The sequence below is a fragment of the Medicago truncatula genome, chromosome 8 (assembly GCF_003473485.1).
Source record: "Medicago truncatula cultivar Jemalong A17 chromosome 8, MtrunA17r5.0-ANR, whole genome shotgun sequence".
In the NCBI taxonomy this organism is placed as follows: Eukaryota; Viridiplantae; Streptophyta; class Magnoliopsida; order Fabales; family Fabaceae; genus Medicago; species Medicago truncatula.
The window spans coordinates 41,208,914-41,234,359 of record NC_053049.1 but is presented as its reverse complement, the minus strand read 5'-3'; the positions used below and the strand labels follow the sequence as shown (position 1 = coordinate 41,234,359).

The 25,446-nt window shown below is 33.6% G+C and overlaps 3 protein-coding genes across 4 annotated transcripts; 1 reads left to right on the top strand and 2 right to left on the bottom strand.

The window, feature by feature from the left end:
- Positions 1–1,588: 1,588 nt before the first annotated feature.
- LOC11435521 (DNA damage-binding protein 1) lies at positions 1,589–13,045 on the top strand. The gene is made up of 19 exons (XM_003629971.4): positions 1,589–1,947; positions 2,041–2,089; positions 2,860–2,919; positions 3,038–3,129; positions 3,723–3,774; positions 3,917–3,979; positions 4,089–4,138; positions 5,412–5,487; positions 6,279–6,488; positions 6,616–6,722; positions 6,870–6,978; positions 7,848–8,048; positions 8,189–8,404; positions 9,351–9,461; positions 10,264–10,539; positions 10,890–11,164; positions 11,280–11,631; positions 11,726–12,010; positions 12,199–13,045. Exons 1-19 carry the CDS (start codon positions 1,844–1,846, stop codon positions 12,778–12,780), a joined length of 3,270 nt encoding a protein of 1,089 aa, XP_003630019.2. The 5' UTR covers positions 1,589–1,843; the 3' UTR covers positions 12,781–13,045.
- A 1,274-nt stretch (positions 13,046–14,319) lies between these two features.
- On the bottom strand, positions 14,320–16,640 carry LOC11442341 (protein WHAT'S THIS FACTOR 9, mitochondrial). Its single transcript, XM_024771980.2, has 2 exons — positions 14,952–16,640; positions 14,320–14,865 (listed from the first exon to the last, which is right to left on the bottom strand). Exon 1 carries the CDS (start codon positions 16,424–16,426, stop codon positions 15,257–15,259), a length of 1,170 nt encoding a protein of 389 aa, XP_024627748.1. The 5' UTR covers positions 16,427–16,640; the 3' UTR covers positions 14,320–14,865; positions 14,952–15,256.
- A 1,279-nt stretch (positions 16,641–17,919) lies between these two features.
- Positions 17,920–21,349, bottom strand: LOC11439928 (cationic amino acid transporter 1). Of its 2 annotated transcripts, none has more exons than XM_013591245.3 (3): positions 21,206–21,349; positions 19,768–20,149; positions 17,920–19,454 (listed from the first exon to the last, which is right to left on the bottom strand). In XM_013591245.3, exons 2-3 carry the CDS (start codon positions 20,144–20,146, stop codon positions 18,085–18,087), a joined length of 1,749 nt encoding a protein of 582 aa, XP_013446699.1. In that variant the 5' UTR covers positions 20,147–20,149; positions 21,206–21,349; the 3' UTR covers positions 17,920–18,084. The 2 variants fall into 2 exon arrangements, with proteins under 2 accessions (XP_013446699.1, XP_003630017.1); XM_003629969.4 differs by having other exon boundaries at positions 21,032–21,271.
- Positions 21,350–25,446: the final 4,097 nt, after the last annotated feature.

The following is a 25,446-nucleotide window of genomic DNA, read 5'->3' as shown; positions in this document are numbered from 1 at the left end:
AAACAACTAAACACAATACTTCACAACTTAGGTGCAGTTTACAAACTACCTAACTCTTTGCTTAAAAGCTTCAGAGTAGTGCCCAAATTACAACTCAAACACAATCCTAAACATGCATCAAGATGATACACGAAAGGCTAACATAAATAGACTCAAAATCCTAGATGATCTATTCTTCAAAATGACGGCTTGAATACTTCTTTAGGTCTTCCAGTCTTGTTTAAATATTGAAGCAATACGGGTCAGTAAAACTTGTTGGGCTTCAGAACAATTCGGTGATCCATTTCACGATCAACATAATCAGAAAAGGAAACTCATAATATGTAGGCACGTTATTAGGAACATCCTGATCACCTCTAAATTTTCCTAAGTAGATAACACAATCTTAGGAAATCACAAACCGATCTAATCCTGTACTAAAAACACGCAGCTTGACCAACAAGAATAAAGACGTGAATTCCTTAAAAAAATAGCGCGTGCGTAAAACAACGCAGGGTGCAGGTCAACTGAACCATGCCAGGATGTTGGCACATCGTGTTCAACATCTGCATTAATATTTGTTTTAGGTAAAAATGAAGCCAATATACATATATCCAACAATATAAGATGGATTGTCTACGTTGATCACTATTATAGGGAAGTGAATGGAGGTAGATGCACCTCGTAGAGTTAGGGAGTGATTATGTTGGTGCCTTAGACCCTCATTTGAGGAAAAAATAACCTTTTTCTTTTAGCCTCGGCAATCCAATCCAATAAGTACAAATTCCAAACCATCAATTCTAGTAAAAAGTCTAAAGATTTTTTTTTTTGTCAGGTAGTCTAGTGCCTAGAATTCACCTTATAAGGTGAATAAATGGGGTGTCCAGGGTTCGAATTCCGACCCCTGCATATAACGATGCATTGTCTCTGCCAACTAAGCTATGCTCACGGGGACTCAAAAGACTTTACTATCAAAAGAAAAGTTTGTGGATACTAACCTCTCATGTTTAGTTTAATTCAAATATGAAGAGTTTTGTTAATCATCTTAACATTAAAATGTATTTGTTTAATAATTTCAAAAAATATAATTACAAAAAAGGAACCTCAAAAATATATAGATGGGGTCGAGTAGATTTTAGTGGTAAGATGATAAACACGATGCCTTCATGTTTGATTCAAACATTAGAAGATTCAAATTCCATTTTTGGAGGTCAATGACCGCTAAATGCATATTTAACAATTTTCTAATGATATTTATGAAGGAAAAAAAACAAAAAGAGAACTATGTCTATATATGTGGATTTTGCGCGCGCGCGCAAAGTCGTATGAATTTATTTTTTTCGTGCATGAATTTATGTTAGGTGTAATTTTTACATGAGAATATAAAATAGTTCTTTTAATGATCATTGAATCTAGCGCAAGTGATTGATACACAATGTGTGTGCGAGTGTTCTAAATTCTGAAGTATCGAGTTCGATTACTACCAATAAATTTTTTATATATATGTGTATATATTTGCATAAAACAAATACTTTTATAACTATTTTTTTGACAAAAAATATATTTCAAAAAATATATTTTTGTGAAGAAATAGTTTTGTCTAGAACTAGAACCTAACCAAAAAGGGTCAAATTCGAGGAGGGGGTTTGGGTTATATAGAAGTGAAAGTGAGAGAGTGGCGTCGCAACGCAACGGCCCAATCAGACCACCCATCTCTCAATTAATCAATCAATCGAGTGGTTGTTAACACCGCTCCGTAGTTGTGAGAAGTGAAAGACTGAAACTCAAAACCCTATCGCATTTCTTACTGTAAAACCATCAACACCGAACATTACAAAGAAAGTGTTCGAAGAAAAAGATAAAGATGAGTATATGGAACTACGTTGTTACCGCTCACAAACCTACCAACGTTACTCACTCCTGCGTCGGCAATTTCACCAGTCCTCAGGACCTCAATCTCATTCTCGCGTATTTCCTCTTTCCATCTCTTTTAGGGTTCTTTCGATATTTCTTTTCAATTTCTTGATTCATTTTTATTTTTTATTTTTTATTTTCATCCAGGAAATGTACTCGTATCGAGATTCACTTGCTTACTGCTCAGGGCTTGCAGGTATATATTCCAAATCTATATTCTCTTGTGTATTTGCTTCTAAATATTCATTTTCAATCAATTGATTTCCACTAAAACTTACTTGAAACTAAAATTATTTATTCATATGTAAAAGTTAGTTCAACCATAAACTGATTTCTGTTCCGTTCTGTGGAAAATTGATTTTCAATTGTTAGTTTTTGGTGAATAAGTGATTTATGTATGGATACTAAATTGAGTAGAATGATGAATTTGAGTCTTAAAATCAATTTTACAATCAAAAGCTTCAAATTCTAGCTTTAAGGTCATGTTTGGATTAACAACTTAATTTGCAACTTATAGGATAAGCGCTTATGTATAATATATTTCTATAACAAAGTATAAAATAAAGTTAAATTGTTTTTGTTTAATGTTTTCACAAGCCATATGAAAATAAGTGGAAAATAGGTTATAAACGTGTCACGAGCTGTCTCGATAGGTTCTCTCAATCAATCTTTTAAGTGCTTATGCTTTATGCCGATAGATAAGCTTCTATTAGTCAATCAAAACAGGCCCAAGTTAGAATAAATTCCTAACGGTAAAATCAATTATACTCTAAAGAAACCAAAAATGTCGAAATCAATAGAATTTATTTTGGCTCGTCCAAAAGTGGAAACGAACATCCATTACGGTTTTGAGCTTAATGCTTTTGTTTCGAATATGTTGTTGTTGTTACTTTTTACGTGTTCCATTTTGGATGGTTATGTAAATTGTAATAGAATAATCAGATAAATTGAATTTTCTTTCTGCAGTCTATTTTGGATGTGCCGTTATATGGAAGAATTGCTACGCTTGAACTATTTCGCCCTCATGTGAGAATCATAAAAACATCTTTATTTATTGAATGCTATATAATATATTTTTGTTTTGTTCTCAAACTAAGGTATTTCTGGTTTCTTTTTATTTTCCACTTGCTTGTGTCTCAAACAGGGCGAAACACAGGATTTTCTGTTCATTGCTACCGAAAGATACAAGTTTTGTGTTCTTCAATGGGATACCGAGAAATCCGAGCTTGTTACACGGTATGCGTGAGAAAACACATTCTTTCATTTATAATTTCTTTTCAGAAGATGTTTAGTTATTGTTGATGGAGTGTAGCAAGGTTGTACCAGCAGTCAGCTGTGGTTAATATCATATGGCTGTACCAGCAATAACATTATGAATTTATTGATGCACTATTTCATTTTGTTAATTTGTTTGGAATGGGGAAGTTCATTATTCATATGCAGTCTGTAAGGGCGTGTTTGCGAGTTGATTTTTGGAGGGCTAAGTCTATATTTTGATATTTATTTGATATTTTAAAAAAAATCAAAAGAACAACATGATATTATATGCTCCCCTTCAAAAAAAATGATATTATATGCTCATGTATCATGTTGCTCTTTCAATTTTTGTTTAAAAAATTTAAAATATATATCAAAATATAGACTTATAGATTGACTTTTGTCTTTTTTTTGAATGATGCGAGAACAGTGTATTTGTAAATCAAAATCCATAGTTAGACGTTTCTGATCGTTTTATCTATCTATAGATAGCTATAGGCTTCTGTCCTAAATGTAATATTTTACTCAGCTCATTTATTTGTTGGATTTTCTGTTTCATTTCTGCCATCCAGATCGATGGGGGATGTTTCTGATCGTATAGGAAGACCAACGGATAATGGTCAGGTATTAAAATTATTACACTTCTAATCAACGTGAGTGGTGATTTGTTCACCCAATTCTATAAGAACATCAATGCTTGATAGTCAAGGATCAGATGATTTTTTTTAAGTTTATTTCAACATTTTTTTTTTTTTTCACTCTGCAGATTGGTATTATAGATCCTGATTGTAGGTTGATTGGACTCCACTTGTATGATGGTTTATTTAAGGTGCGTAACTTTTTCTTATTCTTTATCCTGTGAAAATGGATTGGAATGACCATAGACTTGGGTTTTAATGTTCATAACTTGAATAATTACACGTTCGTTGATCTCTCAGGTTATTCCCTTTGACAATAAAGGACAACTCAAGGAAGCTTTTAATATCAGGTAATCACATCACATCATAGTTTTTTGATTGTGTGGATGTACTGGTGTTTATTTTCAACTTGTTCTTCACAAAGTATGCATAAATCATATAATTATGAGTCAATTACCTTGATTAATGATTACCAGTTACCACAGTCCTGATTGCGTAAGCACGACCTTTGAACTTATGTCATGTTGGATATTGTGTCATGTTCATGTCTACATATAATTTTCTTTGAAACAGCAAAAGGAACTATTCATATATTTGGAATAATTTGTTTTTATCAAGTTTAGTAGAGGTTATGGTTTTAAAAGCCAACCTTCCTACCGGTTAGATGGTTGAGATACCTTTGTTTTTCCATGCCTTCAGTTATCTGTAATATTAATCATTTATTAATGTAGAAGAGACAATCTTTGTTGATAATAATGCCGTCTTTATATGGAGAAGAAAAAAGAAAACACCGTGTGTGTAGCATAACTCGATCAATGGATCAATAAATAGTAAGTTGGCCTGTTGCTCAACTTGCTACGTAAGTTAATACTCAGTAGGAACTATAGCTTTTTAAATTCAATTCAAAATTAACTACAAATTGACTATAGCTTATTAGTTCCTCAACAAGACATGTGTAATAAAAAAACTGTATCATTCATGGTGGAATTGTTTATGGAATATGGTTTTAAACCATTGGAAATACAGTTCAGTTTCTTAAAGTCTTTTGTATTAGGTTCCCGCTGTTATTTAAAAAAATGCAACCCTAGGTTAATTTTTGCCCCCCCGGATCTCACAGTGGCTTGCAAGTTTGTTCACACTCAGCTTTCAGTTACGTTATCCAAGAGGACATTAAAATATGGGTGTAAGTGATCTTTTAAATTCTCCGAATGCCAGTGTTGATGGTGATGCAGGAGGTTTAAGCAAATTGAGATAATTGGTTAGTTAGAGGAGACATCATGTATAAATAGGATATATAAAGAATGCTGAAATATATCTATATGCATTTGATTGCTCGTAACTGAAAAGATAGATCAGGAGAAACCCTTGGGGGAAATCTTATTCCTCATTTTTATTGACTATTGAGTTTTCAATAATTCATTTCTATTCTTTTCATTACAGTTTCTCTGGGTCATAACGCATAACAGTAACAAATAACCACTCTTTAATGTTGTTAAACAGTTACAGCTGTTAATTATTTTTTAATCTGAAGAAATTTAATAGATTTTCTTCACTAGGTTTTTTTTCATTCTTATTTTCCTTCTCTGCTTATGATAATTAAAATTATGATCTCTTTGTTTTCAGGCTTGAGGAGCTCCAAGTTTTGGACATAAAATTTCTGTATGGTTGTCCAAAGCCAACTATCGTGGTTCTTTACCAGGTTTTTTTTTGACACTATCTTACCTATTATTTTGGGGCTAGTTCATCAAATAGTCTCTGAGCTGTTATTTCCTTTTTCTGCTTTGCTTTACCTTTCTCTACACTTTTGGGCTGGATAGAAGGAGGGGAGATTTACTACACCCTCTTGATCTTGTTTGAATTTATGCATTTATCAACAGTTTTGTTCTTCAAATGCGTTGGAGTTCTTCTCTGCCAAATTTACCTATAAATTTAACACTTCATAGGAAGGCTTAAAAATATTGTGGCAGTATGTGTTCAAAGGATGCTACTTCCAATTTATTGAGAGTGTTATGTGTTCATTTCACAATTTTTAGGAATGGAAATTTATCTTCATTTGTTCTAAAGATTATGTTCTTGTAGCAAGCATTCGACCAGGATAATAATTCCTTTCGTTTTTCAAGTTAATATATTTGAGACAGAAAAAGATTTGTTTATGGGAAGTTGAATAGGTAATTTCTTATATCATAGCAGTAACGAAAAAGGATCAGGATTGCATTGATCTGTATCAAAATTGTTGATGTTCATAGATGTTTATGACAATTTTAAAAATGTTTTAGGTTTCAGAGCCATATGTCATAGTTCTACAGTTTATGGTTGGACTTACTCTACTCATACAATTGCATAACTTTATATATTCGCTGTTTGTATGATTTCTTGTTAATGGAAATGTTTGCTGCAATTTTTCCTATTTCCATTATGTAATATATATTTGGCTCGAAACGTAACCACTTTTAGCTTAACATTTTGATATTACATTTTCATCAATGTCAGGATAACAAAGATGCCCGTCATGTTAAAACATATGAGGTTGCTCTGAAGGATAAAGATTTTGTTGAGGGCCCATGGTCACAAAACAGTCTTGATAATGGGGCTGATTTATTGATACCGGTTCCCCCACCACTTTGTGGTGTGCTTATTATTGGAGAAGAAACCATAGTATACTGCAGTGCTAATGGTTTTAAAGCTATTCCAATCAGAGCTGTATGTTAAATAATTGTATCTTATTCCATTTAAATCACATTGTGGATTTTCAAATTTTCATGAACTGTACCAATTTGTCACAAGTTTTTGCGCTTGTCTAAATTATACCTAATGATGTACTTTTCAGGCAATTACAAAAGCCTATGGAAGAGTTGATCCCGATGGTTCTAGATATTTACTTGGTGACCATACAGGGTTGCTTAGTCTACTTGTAATAACCCACGAGAAAGAAAAGTATGTAATCGCTCGTAGTTTTGTTTCAATGTCGGCTTACTATATTTGTTCTTTGTATTGTGCATTGACACGTTGATTGATGGAATAGTCAGTATTATTATTTTAACTGTTGAATCTTATGATTTATAATGCACATTTATTTTGTAGGGTTACCGGTCTCAAAATAGAGCCACTTGGGGAGACTTCCATTGCATCTACGATTTCATACCTTGATAATGCATTTGTGTATATTGGTTCAAGCTACGGAGATTCACAGGTGGGGTGATGAAGTTGAACATTATTTTATAAATTTCATTTTTTTTTTTAATTGAAGACATACTTGAAAGTCGATTTTATCTGAAACTTTGACTCCCCAAAGCACTAGTTTTGAACATAGTATGGAGTCTGTATCTTTTGTTGGGTTGCTTCCTTATGAGCTGTATTCAAAATCCAGACTCAGAAGTACTGATTTAGGTGTTGTTTTTTGAGAGTATAATTTCTTTTTTTTTTTTAATTGAAGACATACTTGAAAGTCGACTTTATCTGAAACTCTGACTCCCCAAAGCACTAGTTTTGAACATAGTATGGAGTCTGTATCTTTTTTTGGGTTGCTTCCTTATGAGCTGTATTCAAAATCCAGACTCAGAAGTACTGATTTAAGTGTTGTTTTTTGAGAGTATGTTTTTGTTTTTATAGTAAATAGCAAGGCTGCCAAACAGAGTTTTGGTAAACTGGAAGAGACTTTTGAAATGTTTCTTAAAAAAGATAGGGAAATGCTAACATGTGCCCTAAGGGCACATGTCAACGTACTAAAGATGGAAATTACATATTGGAAATTGTGGCAATTTATTTCTCAAACTTTTGATAATTAATTTTTTTCAATAAATACTTACTATTTGTGGAAATCTTATCTTGTGCCCTTAAGGCACATGTTAGCATGACCCAAAACATAAATCTACAAGACAATATAAGCAGGACACTGCCCTTAATCTCTATCTAGCAGTGATAATATTCAGAGTTTTCTTTGATTGCTCTCTCATCCTGCTTTTAAGACCTTCAAAGTGTTTTATGGCATATACATTGCTGATTACTTTCACATCCATATTCATACACACCTATTAACAAATTCTGATGTGTAAAATACAGCTCATTAAACTAAATCTTCAGCCTGATCCAAAAGGTTCTTATGTGGAAGTCTTGGAAAGGTATGTCAATTTGGGGCCCATTGTTGACTTCTGTGTGGTAGACCTTGAAAGGCAAGGCCAAGGTCAGGTTGTGACTTGCTCTGGAGCTTACAAGGATGGTTCCCTACGCGTTGTTCGTAATGGAATAGGTATCAATGAACAGGTAAGCCCTCTTTTTTCTTGTCTCTCTGTCGGGTCTTTCACCCAAGACACAACCAAAAGAAAAAGATTTTTTTTTTTTTTAATAATAAATAACACATGCTTTGTAAAATATTAATTTTCAGAAGCATTCATTTTATGTAGGCATCAGTAGAACTTCAAGGTATCAAAGGAATGTGGTCACTAAGATCCTCAACAGATGATCCTTTTGACACTTTCCTGGTTGTAAGTTTTATAAGTGAAACAAGAATATTAGCAATGAATCTCGAGGATGAGCTGGAAGAAACTGAGATTGAGGGATTCTGTTCTCAAGTACAGACATTATTTTGCCATGATGCAGTTCACAATCAACTTGTACAAGTAGGTTTTTATCTATTTTTCCTACTATGGTGTTTTTTGTTAACTTAACACCTACATCTTTGTATAATTTTAGAAATATGGATGTTTTCAAAGTATTTCATATTGTCAACAAAGCAAAGCAGTTCATAGCTGCAGAAATGCTGTTATGTGGTTTCTCAATCAAATTTTACCGTCTGGTTGTTCATTTATTATATTTTCTACATGACCACTTTTCTTTAATTTTAAAACTTTCTCATGTAATCTAATTTGAATAACAAAGAATGTACCCCACTTTTTGTATAATAAGGTACCCCTTTCCAACTGTTAATGGCATGTTCAATCTTCCGGACGCATATATAAAAATAATCTGGAGTCAAAATATTAGTATAATGTGTGTACAGTTATTTTCATATCTTTACCCAAGATAGGATTTATTTCTTAGTACTATGGTGTTCATTAGATTTCAACAGTTGTTCAAAATATATATACTAGTGTTCAAGTTTTTTCAATCTCAGTCTCCATTTTGCTGTCACTTTTATTTCAAATGACATCATCTTTATTAAAAGAAGATATTATATTGTGTATATTTGTTAACCCCACCGAGTGGGATAAAGTTTAGTTTCTGCTGCTGTTTTCTATTGTTTTTTTTTTATTTTAAAGAATTAATGTCAAAAGAGTTATAGTCTTAATGAATACAAAGATTACTGATAGGTCGTAATTTAAATCAAACAGAAAGAATTGGCACTTGTTGAAATCAGAAGAACCAAAGTTTTGAAGAAATGTGTGGTTATTCTTGAAGTTTCTAGTGAATACTTAAGTTTTGCATTCTCCTTTGTAGTTTATCTATGACCGAGTAATATATGTTAGTTGATACCATAAACTAAAATTCTTCTGTTGTACTATTCTATATTATTTTATTCTGGTAAATTTTAGACACCTATCCTTATCTAATAAACCGACCTAACAGGTCACTTCGAACTCTGTAAGACTAGTCAGTTCCTCAACCAGAGAGCTCCTGAATGAGTGGCATGCACCGTCAGACTATTCAGTAAATGTAGCTACTGCCAATGCAACCCAGGTTTGATTTTGATGCTTTATAAATGTTATCTTCTAAAAGTGCTGATGTTGTTTGCATGAATTTCTAATTGAAATGTGGCATTTCTAAGCAGAGTCAGAATCACTTTATCTTTCAAATTTCTTCTCCATCTCTTTCCCATGGGAATATCATGATATGCCTTAGCTGTAAGGATGTTGACAATTGGTCATCAACAAGCAGCTCCCTATCTTTAATTTATAGAGTACTGTTTCTGCTAGTAGCTGCTAGTGCTATATGGAGGAAAGTTTCCTTTTAAAAACTTATAGGGTCATTGAACTAGAATGTAATGTTAATAGCTGCTACCTTGGGTTAATTCTTAAGTTAAAAGGAGAAAGATGTCCTGAGAAAAATTGAATTAGTGTTTGTAAAACCGTTGTCACTAGTTTTTTGGGTATTTATTTGAACAATGATTATGTCTTCTCTAGGGGTAAAAGGGAAAATTCCTAGAGGCTTTCGAATTTGGGTAATTAGTTTATATTGGTATCCAAACACTGGAATTAATTTGGCTGGAGGTAACTTTTTTAGTGTTGCTTGAGACCTGAAACTAATTTTTGTGCTTGGTTGAATCTTCAAAATTTTCCTCTTATATTATTCCGAATTTCTACAGTTAGTTTTGGCACAACATCCTATCATGCTCAAAATTTTCCTCTAATTCCATTTAAGTCAATTTGCTTCACTCATTATTTTTACAGTTTTAAGTTATGCACATTTCCATTGTTGGATTTTACTATTCCAACAACCATTTTGTAGTCAAGTTAGTAATTGTTGTTACACATGGAGACAGGTTTTGTTGGCTACAGGTGGTGGTCACTTGGTTTACCTTGAAATTGGAGATGGTATATTACAGGAAGTAAAGCATGCCCAACTGGAGTATGAAATCTCATGCCTAGACATTAATCCCATTGGTGAAAATCCCAATCAGAGTCAGCTAGCTGCAGTTGGAATGTGGACTGACATAAGTGTTAGACTTTTTTCTCTTCCTGAACTTAATCTCATCACAAAGGAGCATTTAGGAGGAGAGATAATACCTCGATCTGTTCTTCTTTGTGCGTTTGAAGGGGTATGCTTTCCTTAAGCTATCTTCATTTATGTTTTGTTATTCCGCTTCTACTCAGTTATTATGTTTTTAAAATGGCCGATTATGATTTAAATTTACTCATCTCTTTCATTGTAAGCTAAATTTTTTTAGTAGCAACTTTAGGTTTCAACATATGTTGGTTGTTGTGGGTATATATTGCATTGATATCTTTTTTCAAATCTGCTTATGCTAAATATTTTTATAATGTTCAAACATTTACTTTACACATTTGCCAAGCATACAATCTCATTTTCCATCTATTTAATTGTGGTTGCTTTCCTAGTTCAAAACATTGTATTAAAGTTTATCACTTTTATCATTTTGTTCTCCAGATATCTTACTTGCTATGTGCCCTTGGTGATGGCCATCTCTTAAACTTTATGTTGAACACAAGCACGGGTGAGTTAACAGATAGGAAAAAGGTCTCTCTTGGGACACAACCTATTACTCTACGGACTTTCTCATCCAAGAATACTACCCATGTATTTGCTGCATCTGACCGGCCAACTGTGATTTATAGTAGTAACAAAAAACTACTTTATAGTAATGTTAATCTGAAGGAAGTGAGTCACATGTGCCCTTTCAACTCTGCTGCTTTTCCCGACAGGTATATTGTTTTTGTTGCTCCACATTTATCCCCTATTGTTGATTCTGGGTCTTGTACATCAATGCACAATCTGTTATTCAGAATGGTACTCAACCAATGTTAACGACTTTAACAGTTTAGCGATTGCAAAAGAAGGTGAGCTTACTATTGGCACCATTGATGACATACAAAAACTTCACATTCGCACTATTCCATTGGGGGAGCATGCACGACGGATATGCCATCAGGAGCAAACTAGGACATTTGCTATTTGTAGTTTGAAGTATAACTCAGCAAGTGCTGAAGAATCTGAAATGCATTTTGTCCGCTTGCTCGATGACCAGACTTTTGACTTCATATCAGTTTATCCACTTGACACCTATGAATATGGTTGCTTTATAATTAGCTGCTCCTTCTCAGATGATAATAACGTGTATTACTGTGTTGGAACTGCATATGTATTGCCTGAGGAAAATGAACCAACCAAGGTAAATTGATAAATGTGCATTCTTCGGTATTGATTTAGTCAAAGCTCCTAATATCCTACCTTCATTTTATTTATTTATTCCAATGTGAGTGTAGGGAAGGATTCTCGTTTTTTCTGTTGAAGAGGGGAAGCTACAGTTAGTTGCCGAGAAAGAGACAAAAGGAGCTGTTTACTGCTTGAACGCGTTTAATGGTAAATTGCTCGCTGCTATTAATCAAAAGATTCAGCTGTACAAGTGGGTGCTCCGGGAAGACGGTACTCGTGAATTACAGTCTGAATGTGGACACCACGGGCACATACTGGCTTTATATGTGCAAACTAGAGGAGATTTTATTGTAGTCGGTGATCTGATGAAGTCCATCTCCTTGTTAATCTATAAGGTAAGTCTGAGTTTGTCTTAAATGCTGAAGTTTTCTGTCAATGTCAAGTGTTCACTTTTCCAAGGTTACCATTTCCTTTTTCTCTCATAGACATGACAATACTTTCTGGATGGATACATTAATTTTCTGGATATTGAGTTCTCAGTTTCCTTTTGTAATAATACATTTGTTGCTTTTCATTGTTTTAGCATGAGGAAGGTGCTATTGAGGAGAGAGCTCGAGACTATAATGCAAATTGGATGTCAGCTGTTGAAATCCTCGATGATGATGTATACCTTGGTGCAGAAAACAGTTTCAATCTCTTCACTGTTCGAAAAAATAGCGAAGGCGCCACTGATGAAGAACGGGGTCGTCTTGAAGTGGCTGGTGAGTATCACCTTGGAGAGTTTATCAATCGGTTTCGGCATGGCTCTCTTGTTATGCGCTTGCCAGATTCTGACGTAGGCCAGATTCCAACTGTTATATTTGGCACCATTAATGGTGTTATTGGGGTAATCGCCTCTCTTCCTCATGAGCAGTATGTATTCTTAGAGAAGCTTCAGTCAAACTTGAGGAAGGTGATTAAAGGCGTTGGAGGACTCAGCCACGAGCAGTGGAGATCATTTAATAATGAGAAGAAAACTGTAGAAGCCAGAAACTTTTTGGATGGGGATTTAATTGAGTCATTTCTTGATCTCAAACGCAGTAAGATGGATGAGATTTCCAAGGCAATGGAAGTTTCTGTTGAAGAGTTAGCCAAGAGAGTAGAAGAGTTGACTAGGCTGCACTGAGTTTATCCTCATATGAAGCTTCTTTTGTTTATTTATTCTTTATTCTCCTTGTAACTTTTTTCTTCTTCTTTTTTGTGCGTTTGTTGGGGTTAGAATAACTTAACCATGTCTTATACTTTTCCCATGGCTTTTGCCTTCAGTGATGCTGTGACTATGGAATGGTTTGCATTTGACAATGGATCACAAATGGTGTATGTTAATATGTAAAGGCATAACTGAGCTTTCCATTATAGACCTTAACCATTTTCTTTATATTTTTTTTCAAGCTGTCGGTTACGTATTACAGTTGTTCGTACAAATTAAGTAGGGGTAACAAATCAGATGCTCGAACCTGACATCTAGTATTGAGTTATTGCTTATATCTTGATGCTGTTAAAGAAAAATGCTAATATCAGATTCTCTATTTGGTTTATTTTTTTGGGTACAAAACGTTGCTTTTGTATGAGACCATATGATTACGTTTTGTTTAAATGTTCTCACACAATACTGGTAGATATATGCTTTGTCGGAGGGATTTAAGAGTTTACAATTTTAAATAATTGAGTCCTATTTTCTCATGGAAAATCCCAGTTACAACCTTAAAATTTGACGCTATGAATTTAGTCTCGTACGTTATCTATATTTTAAAATTGCCCAAATTTTTAAAAATGCTAATCAACAAGTCCGTTAATTAGAATTTTTCGTTATTGTATACTTCCCCCTATATCTAAGCACCGATTTGATTTTATTTTTGTCCCTAATTGTAAACCCTTTTTCAAATTACTAGATGCATTTATTATTTTTTTTCCTAAACATATTCTTAATTATACTTCTATCTTGACTTGAAATACGAAAAGTCAAATTTAATACACATACAAACAAATGACAATTTCGTAATATTAACACACAAAACAGATACATTAATTACACTGACAACTTTTTTTAAAAAATGTGAAAAATGCAATAGGTGCTTACATTAAGAGACGGAGGGAGTATTAGGTTTAAAATTGCCCAAATTTTTAAAAATTCTAATCAACAAGTCAGTTCATTAGAATTTTTCGTTAGAGTATATTAGGGATGCTGCTGATGTGCATGTCAAGTGCTTTGTTTGATGGATCTGGTTACTAGAGAATCTTGATCCATCATTTGAGATTGAACAATTGATATTGTACAACGGTAAAATAAACTATAGATGATCAGATCATCAATTTGAGATTGGACTGTTAAGCACTATTAAAGTATTTTTTTTTTCGTGGTGGCCGGAGTTTGAACCCCGAACCTTGCATATATTATGCATTGTCCATACCAACTGAATTAAGTTTATGAGGGCAGTATATTAAAGTATTCTAATGTGACAGAAGGAAGTCCAAATTGAAATTGATCTTTTGAGGTTTACATAGATGACTAAGAAGCATTTGATGTGTAATATCAACGTACATAAATTTGTTAAGTATTGGTTTACTCTAACGAAAAAATAACTAATTTACGTTATGTAATTTACAAGCTATTTTGAAATATTAATAATTGAAAGTTTACCGAACAGGACCAATTTCAGGGGTATTGTTTTTTTGGTGCAGCTTGTTATTGGAACTGATAGCACCAGTGCACCACTCTTCTCAAATATAGATTTGCTTACATGAGAACATGAGAACTTTGTTGCTAAATTTCGTTGCTAACATGAGAAGTTTGTTGGTGGATAATCTACAAATTTCAGTACAAGTGTTCTTTGAGCTTTTTGAGACCTGCTTGACCAATAAGTATGACAACCTATCTCACTTAAATTTTTATCTATCAAAAAATAAGAAACAAATATCTAACGATTGACAGTGGAGAAGCCCAGACCCAAAAACACCTTTCCTTATAGGTGTGTGGCAATTGCCTTATGTTTCTATTTCCTAACAGAGAACATAAAACTTGTGGCCGGAAACATGACATATACAAAGATATTTGAAGCTTGGACCTCTGTAACCTGCCGTATCTTATCATCATAAAAATCAAACTTCGACTAGGACAGATTGAAAATTTCATCCGGTTATTCATTTAAGAAAAGATAATGTCCAAAAACCTCCTGTGGCAAAAGGAACATGCTCTAGCAGTACAGGCAACCTGATGTTTTGTATAAAAAGTATAGAGAATTTTTGAGACATTCTGGAACAAAATTTTCTTGCAGTGAAATTCAGTTGCAGATATACCTGTGTGCAGTGTCAGTATGTCCATCTCACCCATGCCACTTATCCTCTAACCAAATTGAGCAAGCACCCTTATTCTATGATATTACATCAAACATTAACACAAAATGCCCTCCCTTGCTATGATCATAGCAGTACTGGTATGTTTGGTTTATTGATAGGCCTTCCCAAGTTAAGAGAAAGAAGTTGGTGAACAGTTCCATTAAAGCATCGGGTTATGTAGAGGGCCATCTGAATCATATTCATAATAACACTGATTCATTCTTAGAATTAAACTGCTTAGTTTTTTCACTGATGCAAACTTCCTTTCAAATTTCCTCAACCAAATTAGCATCTATACTTTTCTTGTATACACCTCTACTCCTATCAAGTAGTCCTTTCTTCAGTAGATTTGCTAATTCCTCTCTAATTTTCACAAGGGGATGTTTCTGCACGAGTTCCCCACCATTGTAAGCCTCCCTCAGAACAACTGTTTGGGTATCATTCTTCTTGGAAATATAAAAAATACCAGGATGACGCTCAAACGCTTTAGTGAACTTCTGTGGCAACGCCAAGGGTCTGCGTAAGTTGCTAACATTCTTACGCTCGGTTTGCTTATGAAGTGTAAGATGAAGAAGCTCATGAAAGACTCCAACTACCCTCTTCTCAGATACATCAGTTCGGATATCCAAATGAGAGGCATCAGCATAAGGCGAAGTGTATGGGAGTTTTTGCCACTCTCTCAACCACTCCATACTTTTCCTTTTCATGCCAAAACCCCTGGTGAAACTAACTGGAAATGCTAAAGTTCCATTTTTTATGTCTTCTACCTGTTGTTGTAAAGAAGCATTCTTCTCTAACTCTGATACAGCCAGCTTATCATCCCAAAACAACAATTTCAAACCAACACGAACGTCAGGGAGGCGAACAAAAGAGAATTTTTCGGGGTGATTCATTACAAAAGAATCCTGGTAATCATATGGCAAACCCAAATCCCATTTCAACTGATCAATAGTTTGCAGCGGAAGCATCCAATCTCTTGTTAACATAAGCAATTTACACAACCTATCCCTAAATTCCAACGAATTTTCCCGAAGTATATCAACCTCCTCGCGATGAATCTTCATCGCTTCACTACTCAATCCAAAACACGGAACAGGAGAGCCGCCACTATCAAGAGAATAGGACTCAACAAAAACATTAGGATATCTTCTAATAAAAACAGCAAGCTTAATTTCATCAGGAAGTCCAAGTTGTCCGCGATGCCGAGAAAGACGGTAAATAGGAACATAATCTTCAGAAGAAGAATAAATAACTGAAACAAGGATTCCAGCAGCCTTAAGATCCCTCTTACCAACAACAACAGAATCCATTGTTCTATCTTTCACCCATTTCAATTTTATATTAACCAAACTAAATTTCTGCAGGTAAATATACCCTTGTTGAACACTATCAAGGAAACCATAATTTCTTGCAGAACTAAATAAAGAACGAAACATTTTTTTTTGGTTAAAAACGGAATAGAAGATAACTCTTTACTTACAATCTAAGATGTCAAACGCGATGCTTTGGTGCGGAATGGCGGTGGCGCAGTTATGTCGGACGACGGCCATCTCCGCCGTTGTTTCCCGGCCAATTGAGTTCAAAGCGGCAGCAGCTGCTGAGTTTTGTTTTGTTTTTTTTGTTCTACTTAATTGTTCAAATAAAAATGTGTTTGTTTTTTTGTCTCTAGTGAATGATGAAGGGCTCTAACAAATTGATGTTTAGACCTCCCAAATATTCCAAAATACTTACTTTTTTTTAGAGTGAAGACTTAAATCAGTCCCTCACAATTTTTTTCGCGAGCCAATATAGTTTTTGACAAAAAATACCTAAAATAGCTCTTGCCATTTTCATATTCAAGACAAATTGGTCCCTCTAATACAATGAGTTAGAGGCTAATTTGTTCTCGATATGAAAACATTATGATCTAATTTGAGTTTATTTTTAGGACTGAATTAGATTGCGAGAAAATTTTGAAAGACTCAATTGGGTCTCTCATTTTTAAAAAAAAATTCATGTTACCACAAGTTCATGTTTTTCTTCTACATAACTCAACCTATCTATATACTTTTAGCATTTATCATAAATTTTTTATTTAAAAAAAATCACTATTCATGATAAAATAAAAATTAGTAGTGATTACTCCAAATTCTTTTTAGATTTGATCATTAAAAATATTTTTTAATAAAAACTAGTAGTGATTACACCTATTTGATCATTACAAATATTTTTTAATAAAAACTAGTAGTGTATATTCCATTCCATATCTCCTTTCGAGTTAACCATAACATATATTTAAATTTTCACGTTCTAGTGGTGAAGAGCTAGTTTGATCTATTAAGAGTTTTCAAAGCTTATGCTTCTTTTAACGATTGCCTAAATGCAAGAAATGTAAGAAATTCTGAGTTTAAGAAATATATACAAATCCAAAACTTGGTATGATGAATGCTTAATTGTGGAGAAACTCTTCCCTAGGAGCTATTCCGATTTCCAAAATCCAAGGTTTGCTTGAAGATTTAAATCTTTAAGGAGATTTCATAATCTTTTTATGTTAATTGAGTTTTGTTATTCATGATAACGTGCCTAACACTTACATATTCATAATATTGTTGTAGAACTTCTAAATTTTCACAGAGATTACGATATGTAGCTAAAGTCTCACAGTCAAATTAACTTGGTAAAATAATTGTCTGATATTACTAGAAATTTTAACATAGTCTTCACCAATCAGAAAAGACCACATACTTTTAATCAAAAAGAAAAAAAATAAAAGACCACATACAACTAGACTAAATACTAGTACCTAACTCGTCTCTTTGTCACAAGAGCAACATTGTATCCCACACAGAATATATTGAACCAAAAGTATAATGTTTGATGTATGCATGTATTTACTGTTAACAATATAAGGTTTTAGTAGAGAATAACAAAACAAAGACGACAACTAGGGTTTCATAGAATAACAATAGCATTATTTATCAATATGTTATAATAGAATATATAATAATACTTAATGGATGATCACTGACTTAGAAACATAGAATAACTTTGATATCTAACATTTGCCACAATTCACATTCACTAAACAAGAACACCTTGGCCAATTACCTTGCCTCTAATTTTTACATTCCTCTTCAACATTGTTAATCTCTTTGTCAACATATTGGGCCATAGTATGTCTGCTTTCAACCTCCTTTGATGCATCATAAGAAGCATGCAACCCAATGAGAAAATAGTAAATCAACAAAATCCCTGACCATATCCCAAACCTTACATATGAATCTTTATCAATAGATCCAAGAAGGAATATATTAATAGCAATAGAAAAAGAAGGTAACCAAGGAACTAAAGGTACCCCCCACACTTTAGGTTTCTTTGCTTGTGGAACAAGAAGGCAAATACCTCCGGTTCCTAAAAGCCACAATGGTGCTGAAAATGCCCATCCAATCCAACCATCACTCATTGCTCTATAAACAGACATGCCACATGAAGATCCAATAATCAAAACAACACATACAATGAGCTTAACTTGATTATCTTTTGTAGTTACCCCAGTTGAATAATAACGACGCACTAAAATCCCAATTGCTACAAGCACGAAAATAGTAAGCGTTGAAATCGACAATAGGTTTGAAAGAATACGAAGATCAGTGAAAAATGCAACCACAGAAGTAGCTGTAACCATTGCAATTGTAGCATTCAAAGGTGTCCCGGTTTTCTCATGAACAAGAGCAAACCAAGGAGGCATCATGTGAGTACGAGCAATGTGAGTTAAATAACGTGAGGCACCGACAACATTAACCAACAAAACAGTCGTCATTCCCTTCAATGCTCCCAATGCAACAATGTATTTAGCCCATCCCCATCCAACAGAACTAAATGCAACCGAAAATGGTGCATTGACATCAATTGTTTTGTAGTTCTGCATAAGGCATAGTGTTGTTGCTAGTGAGCAATATATGAAAGTGATAATTACCATTGATCCTACAAGACCAATAGGAATGTCTCTGCCAGGGTTTTTAGTTTCCTCGGCCATAGTTGACACTGCATCAAAGCCTATGTAAGCAAAGAAAAGAACAGCCGAGGCTTTAAAAACACCTCTGGTACCAAAAGGAGCAAATGAAGCGTAGTTTTCGGGGTTGGCGTTGATTAGGCCAACAATGATGATGAAGGCAATGACAACTAAATGAAAGATTGTTGCAATTTTGTTGAAGAGAGAAGAGATTCTGGTGCTCAAGACTGCAAGAGTGGCGATGGCTATGAGGGCTATAACAGCAATAGGGTCAAGATGACCATAATCAGGGTTCATATTGTGGAATATTATACGAAAATCGTTAGGATTTTTGTTGCAGAGGGTGGCAAAATAGGAGGTCCATGATCGAGCTACGGCTGCTGCTCCTATAACATATTCAAGGAGTATGTTTCCAGCAGCTATGAAGGCCACAAAGTCTCCCAATTCTACTCTTAAGTATGCAAATGACCCACCTGATAACAAACAATAACACCCACATAACTCAATTAGTGTCAAGTTTAAATTTATTAAGTGACTAACCCCACCCTCCAAAATCCTCTATTCAAACATACTTTTAAAGAAAAATATTTAGATTTCTTTAAGTAATTACATCTTCTAAGAAATTGTCAAAAAGTATATTTGTAATAATTTAATCATAAAATTCCTTAAAAAATAAATCACAATATATATTTCCTAAATAAAGTTATAATACTCATAGATAATTTAAAGCATGAAATGAAAAACAAGACAGTAGTGAAAAAAATAAAATAAGACAGTGTAATAAACCTGCGACAGGAATTTCCACTGCAAATTCGGTGTAGCAAAAAACAGACAACAAAGCAGAGATACCGGAGACAGCATACGACAAAACAACGGCAGGACCAGCCTCCTCACGAGCTTCAAGACCGGTGAGAACAAAAATGCCGGAACCGACAACTGCGCCGATTCCGAACCAAATAAGATCCCAACCATTCAGAGTTTTCTTCATTTGGTGGCTGCTTCTAGCTTTCATCTCCACAATTTCCATGTAATCTTTTGATCGTGTAAACATTCTATCTTTCAACCTGTATGGTGTTTTCATGAATGCTTTTCCATAATCACCTAAACTTTTGAATGAATCTTCTGGGAAAAACTCATTTCTTGCTCCACTGTTTTCTGTTCCCATGTCCTGATTCATATAATTTAATTTGATCAATGCAACAACATGCAATGCTGTTGTAAAAATATAATATAGTTTAAACCAATCTTAAGAGTCTATAGGGGAGAACAAGAATTAATATGTGTATGTGCTATGAGAGAATGTGTGTGGAATCTATTTTGAGAGTGTGAGATTCTTGTGTAATTTATTTATACTAACCTATGATTCAACTACAATATTGCTATGAATGGTCTACCATTTTTTTACGGTAATTTTAGTACGTTTGTAAACAAATATTTGGTTAACTTGTTAGAGAATGACAACTACATTGAACTTGCTTTCCACCCTATGTATATGTATATAACATTAATCTAGTTTCTAGCTAGCTTCAAACCATCAATTTAATTTTAATCTTTTAATTTTTAAACAACTTTATAAATTTTAAAAGGAATTTTCCTTAAATTATGTCTCACCACCTCTTTGATTTGTGGCAGAAAACTATTTTATTGGACAATTCATTTTCGCTACAAAATTTATCTAGATAAATAGCATTGCTCATTTTAAAACTGTAATAACTTAAATTTTTTCAATTCATTTACTTACAGTGTCAATATTTTTTGAGATATTGTAATTGTGAACAAGATCATAAAAAGGCTTTAGACACAAATCATATATTTATAGAGATAATCTATATGATATAAAATTTCAATCCAAAGATAAATTTTGTAAAGTATACATCATATATACACACACAATATTAGAGAATTGCAACATAATTAAACCAAATTGAAAACGGTAAAGAAAACAATAAAAATAAAGTAACTTCATAATTCTAGTGACAGACGAAACCTTTTACATGCATACACAATAAACTCAGGAAACATTGAAAATAATAAAAAGATTAACACCCACATGTAGAATGGGATAACAAGAAGGCGATGAAGAAATTGCGTCTTCCATTTTTCCTTTAAAAATTCGTTAGTACGTGGTTCATAATCTTTTATAGACAACATGTTAAATAGAGGGCACTAATGTGATTTTTCATATATAAAAAAAGGAAGGAAAAAAAAAGATCAAGGATTATACGTTCGGTCCAATCTAGTTGCTTTGCAAGTTGCTAGATGCTGAAACAATATATTTCAAGGGAAAATGTTTAAGTACAACTCATAAGGTGTCTACGATATACATCTTTAAACAAAGTGAGAAAAAAATGATATGATATATATAGTATGCTGGTGATATAATAGGAAAAAGAATAATTGGAGCGTTCAAATATTATTGTTGTATTTCAAGCTCACCAAAGTGTACTACTGCTTGCAACATCGCCGATACAAGCTTGCTAATGGGTAGTTGCTAATGTGAATGATGTGATTGTCACATTTATAATAGAGAAATATATTTCAACAACCATTTTTGATAACTTTTGTGACAACTTTTTCTCTCACACTCATATTATGTTTTTACTTTCTCTTTCTATTGCTTTGATTTTTGTGTCAATATATCATTTTCTTTGTAAAATTTTGGTTGTCACAAAAGTTGTCATCTAAATGGATGTTAAAATAACACAACTCTTTATAATATAATAGTAATTAAATAAAGTTTATAATTTTATTATTAATTTAAGCAATCACGGCTCTCCATCTAATGTAAAACCTCATAAAAGAGGTTCAAGTGTGGATCATCCATTTTTTACATGCTACAATAGGTAATTAATCTCATATAGATTATTATTTTATTTTGCTTCCAAACTTAAAATATCTAACTTCAGTGACGCATTCAAGGTTGTTGATTGACATGACAAGCATCTCAAGCCGAAAAAGGATACTTCAATTTTGTTTTTAAAAATTCATTCTGATACATAGGCTATGGTGATTTTTTATTGGCTAAGATGAGAGAAAATAAAAAGGAAAAGGATTAAACTAAAAACAAAAAATTAAGTCCAAATAAAAGACACTCCTCAAACATCCCCTAGAAGCGTCGCGAACAAACTAGAAAGAAATTTATTAACCATGATCAAAATAAAATTTCAAATTTTTTCATGGTCTCTAATAATCTTCAACATATTAGCATAATGGTGACATTGATGTGTTCTCATAATCACTAACTAGATCTCATGCAAGAAATTTGTTTTTAAATTTTGTTTGACCGTTAATATCGAATGAATTTATGCGTGTAATGATGTAACACATTCGATCAACCAAAACTCCTTTAAAATCAAGAGGGAAATTTCCCTTATGATTTATGCATTTCTTTAATAAAATAACAAAATTATATTGTTTGTCAATTTTTTTTTTTAATGATTTTAAGAATAATTTTTTATTTTAAAAATATTAATCCGATTGAATTGAACCAGTTTAACATGTTTCATTCAGTTTAGTACGCTTTGGTTTAGGTATGGTGAAAAATATATTATAATTTATCATTGCATGTGCATGAAGGAGGTGGGTTTGCACTTTTGGCACCTTAATCTTGTTGGCGGTGACAAAGAGAGTGAGCCAGCTGCCCCATTGGGACTCCGGTGAGGGTGGAAAAGGCAATGACAAGTTGAATAGGTTGAGAAGACACATATAATACGAAGTTGGCCCCGTTGTGGGATTGAGCAATGCTATATATCAAAAAATATTTTATCAAGAAAAATTTAAGAATGACATGGCAGAATAATCATCCTTATCTTGAAATTAATGTTAGCCAATAAAATCTCAGTCTGATTGGAAATCATGGGGTGGTGTTATGTTTTTTTTTTTTTGAAAGGTTAATAAATAAGACTGAAATCTAAGGGTGATTATTGTGTCATGTCATTCATGAATCTTTCTTGATAAAATCATTCTTGATATCTAGCATTTTTCTTTGGGATAATATATGTTTTTTTTAGAGGTATCCATTAAACTAATTGAAAATAAGGAGGTGTCATTCTTGAATAAGTTATGGTAAATGGGTAGAGGGGGATAAAAACAAATTAAGCTTGACACTTTGGAGTATGTTTTTTTTAATGTCTTAAATTTGATTCTTTTGATGTTAATTTTGATGAGTTAGTTCATCCATAACTTTACTCTGGCTTTAAATGTGTCATCAAATGGACAGTGAAATTAAACTCATCGAATTAATCGGTCCTTGAATTGGATACAATTTTTTTAAAGAGAAAATAAACAACTTAAAACAAAAGTGAAGGGGATTGTTAAAAATATGAAAGGTGCATGTAATATATTAGTTATGTTTTCTATTTATTAAATAATGCCTTGAGAGATTTTGTTTATGCAACCCAAATTTGGATCAGATTGGTGGCTTCTATTTATATTACTAATTTCTTTTCTTTGAATTGCATGGATTGGATCTTCAAAAACCACACTCATTGAAGTTATAGAGCTAATACAGAGAACATACGAACTACCTTCATGGTGATGTTTGGAACATTTGTAGGCGGAGAAATAAAACTATCTTTGAGGAGGATTTTCACCGGCCTTCTAATTTAACCTTATTCATGTTATTCTTGAGTTGGTTCGAGCCATTAAGAGGGGCGAGCATCCCCACCTAACAAGAGAGTCAAGACATCTTGAGACATTCTACATTGGCGGGAAGAGACCGCATGAAGAGTGGGTCAAACTTAATTTTGATGGATTTTATAAGGAGTCGGCGGACCTTGCAGGTTGTGGGGGCCTTATTCGAGACTCTAATGGTCAGGGGCTAAATAGTTATGGTAGGAAGATTGGTACTTGCGATTCTTTTCATGTTGAGATATGGGGCATGTATGAGGGGTTAAAGATAGCTAGAAGACAAAGATTTCTACAACTCATTGTGGAAAGCGACTCCAAACTACTGGTGGATATGGTCACATGCAACTACAAGCTTAGCGAAGTTACCCCTGTCCTAATTCGTCATATTCATGATCTCATTAATCTTCCTTGGCAATGTTCCACAAATCGAGTGTTAACTCGTCGAGTTTACATTTTTAGGTACCAAAATCGTGTCAACTCGGAGGTAAACTCGACTTCTGGTAAAATCAGAATGTTTGAAGAGTTTGACTCGAGTTAACTCGGTAAAATCGGGTAAACTCGGGTAAAATCAGAATGTAAGTCTAATTTTTTTTATAGTTTTATTAACAATTTTAGGAACTTGTGAAACTTGCCTTTTTGGATGGTTAAGACTTAAGAGACTTATGATTTTGCAAGTTTATTTTGTATTTTGATGTTTAGTTGAACATAATGCTTTATTATGGTGGTTGAAAACCTTTATAATTTAATCATATTCTGCACTTATTTAACTTAGAAAAGCGGATCAATACTCAACACTAGTATTTGTGAGATCAATACTTTTTATTACCCGATAAAACCGTGTACTTGTGTGCTTATTTACACCCTCACAATGAAGTAATGGAACTGGGAAGACATATGTATCTGCAAATTCGGACACTTATTCAGACTTCAAATTTTCAATTAAATTCATCAATATATCTCCAGAAAGGCGAGTTGTATCCGTTCATACTAACAACATGAGCTTACACTTTCCTTGGGCAGAGTTTCAACAAATTAGGAGTGCCCCATTTTTTTTCTTCCAAAAATTTACCAAACAGTCACTTATAAATGTAAAGAAGACCCGAAGCGAACAACAATCACCTTAATGAGATATTCCTTCAAGCTCCCTCTAATATATCAAGGCCACACGCCGTCCATGATTCACTTCACTAACCGGAAAACCGCCCCCATAGGCCGAAGGAAGAACAAACAATTACTATGTGAAATAAGGCCCGAACATAATCCATCATTTGACTATGTTAGGTAAAGGCTTGGGGAAAACTATTATGAGTTGAGTTAGGACCCAGTCACCTAATGGACCAGGTCATCCCATGTCATTAGCCAATACACGAGCCATTGCATAGTCTCGCCCTAAATACATTGAATCAAGGTCATGCAGTGGGATATGAATCGTCAATTTTAGATCTTAGGTTGTCTCGTTCTAATATGCACACAATTGTCCAAGAGGACAACTATCTTGGCGGAGGTTTTGGTGTTTTGAAACTCTAATCTCACCACTATAAAGGGAAACTCATAGCCTCTATCCAAGTACACATCTTTATAACCTAAAAATCTCACATGGTTAGTGCATTTTTATTTGATCGTCGGAGTATTTGCACGTATGACACCTTTTTTTGAGGAACAAGAAGAGGTGTTGTTCAAAGTCCACTGTCTGAGTCCTGCAACACCCTCTCGACCGAAGATCTATAGTTCAACATGATTCATATGCAGCCCATTTAGTATGAATTATTACAAGAAAATATTTGACAGACACTCATACTTACATGTCAAGAGATAAATAAATAGACAACATATAAT

Bases quoted from the DNA above. Each gene is read 5' to 3' on its own strand.
- LOC11435521 (XM_003629971.4), top strand. From the start codon at position 1,844: ATGAGTATATGGAACTACGTTGTTACCGCTCACAAACCTACCAACGTT. The intron at 4,139-5,411 runs GTAATCACATCA...CTTTGTTTTCAG, and splicing joins AAGGAAGCTTTTAATATCAG to GCTTGAGGAGCTCCAAGTTT. The intron at 8,049-8,188 runs GTAAGCCCTCTT...CATTTTATGTAG, and splicing joins GAATAGGTATCAATGAACAG to GCATCAGTAGAACTTCAAGG.
- LOC11442341 (XM_024771980.2), bottom strand. From the start codon at position 16,426: ATGTTTCGTTCTTTATTTAGTTCTGCAAGAAATTATGGTTTCCTTGAT.
- LOC11439928 (XM_003629969.4), bottom strand. From the start codon at position 21,079: ATGGAAGACGCAATTTCTTCATCGCCTTCTTGTTATCCCATTCTACAT. The intron at 20,150-21,031 runs GTGGGTGTTAAT...TATATGAATCAG, and splicing joins CTTGTTATCCCATTCTACAT to GACATGGGAACAGAAAACAG. The intron at 19,455-19,767 runs GTTTATTACACT...GTTTGTTATCAG, and splicing joins AGTGGAAATTCCTGTCGCAG to GTGGGTCATTTGCATACTTA.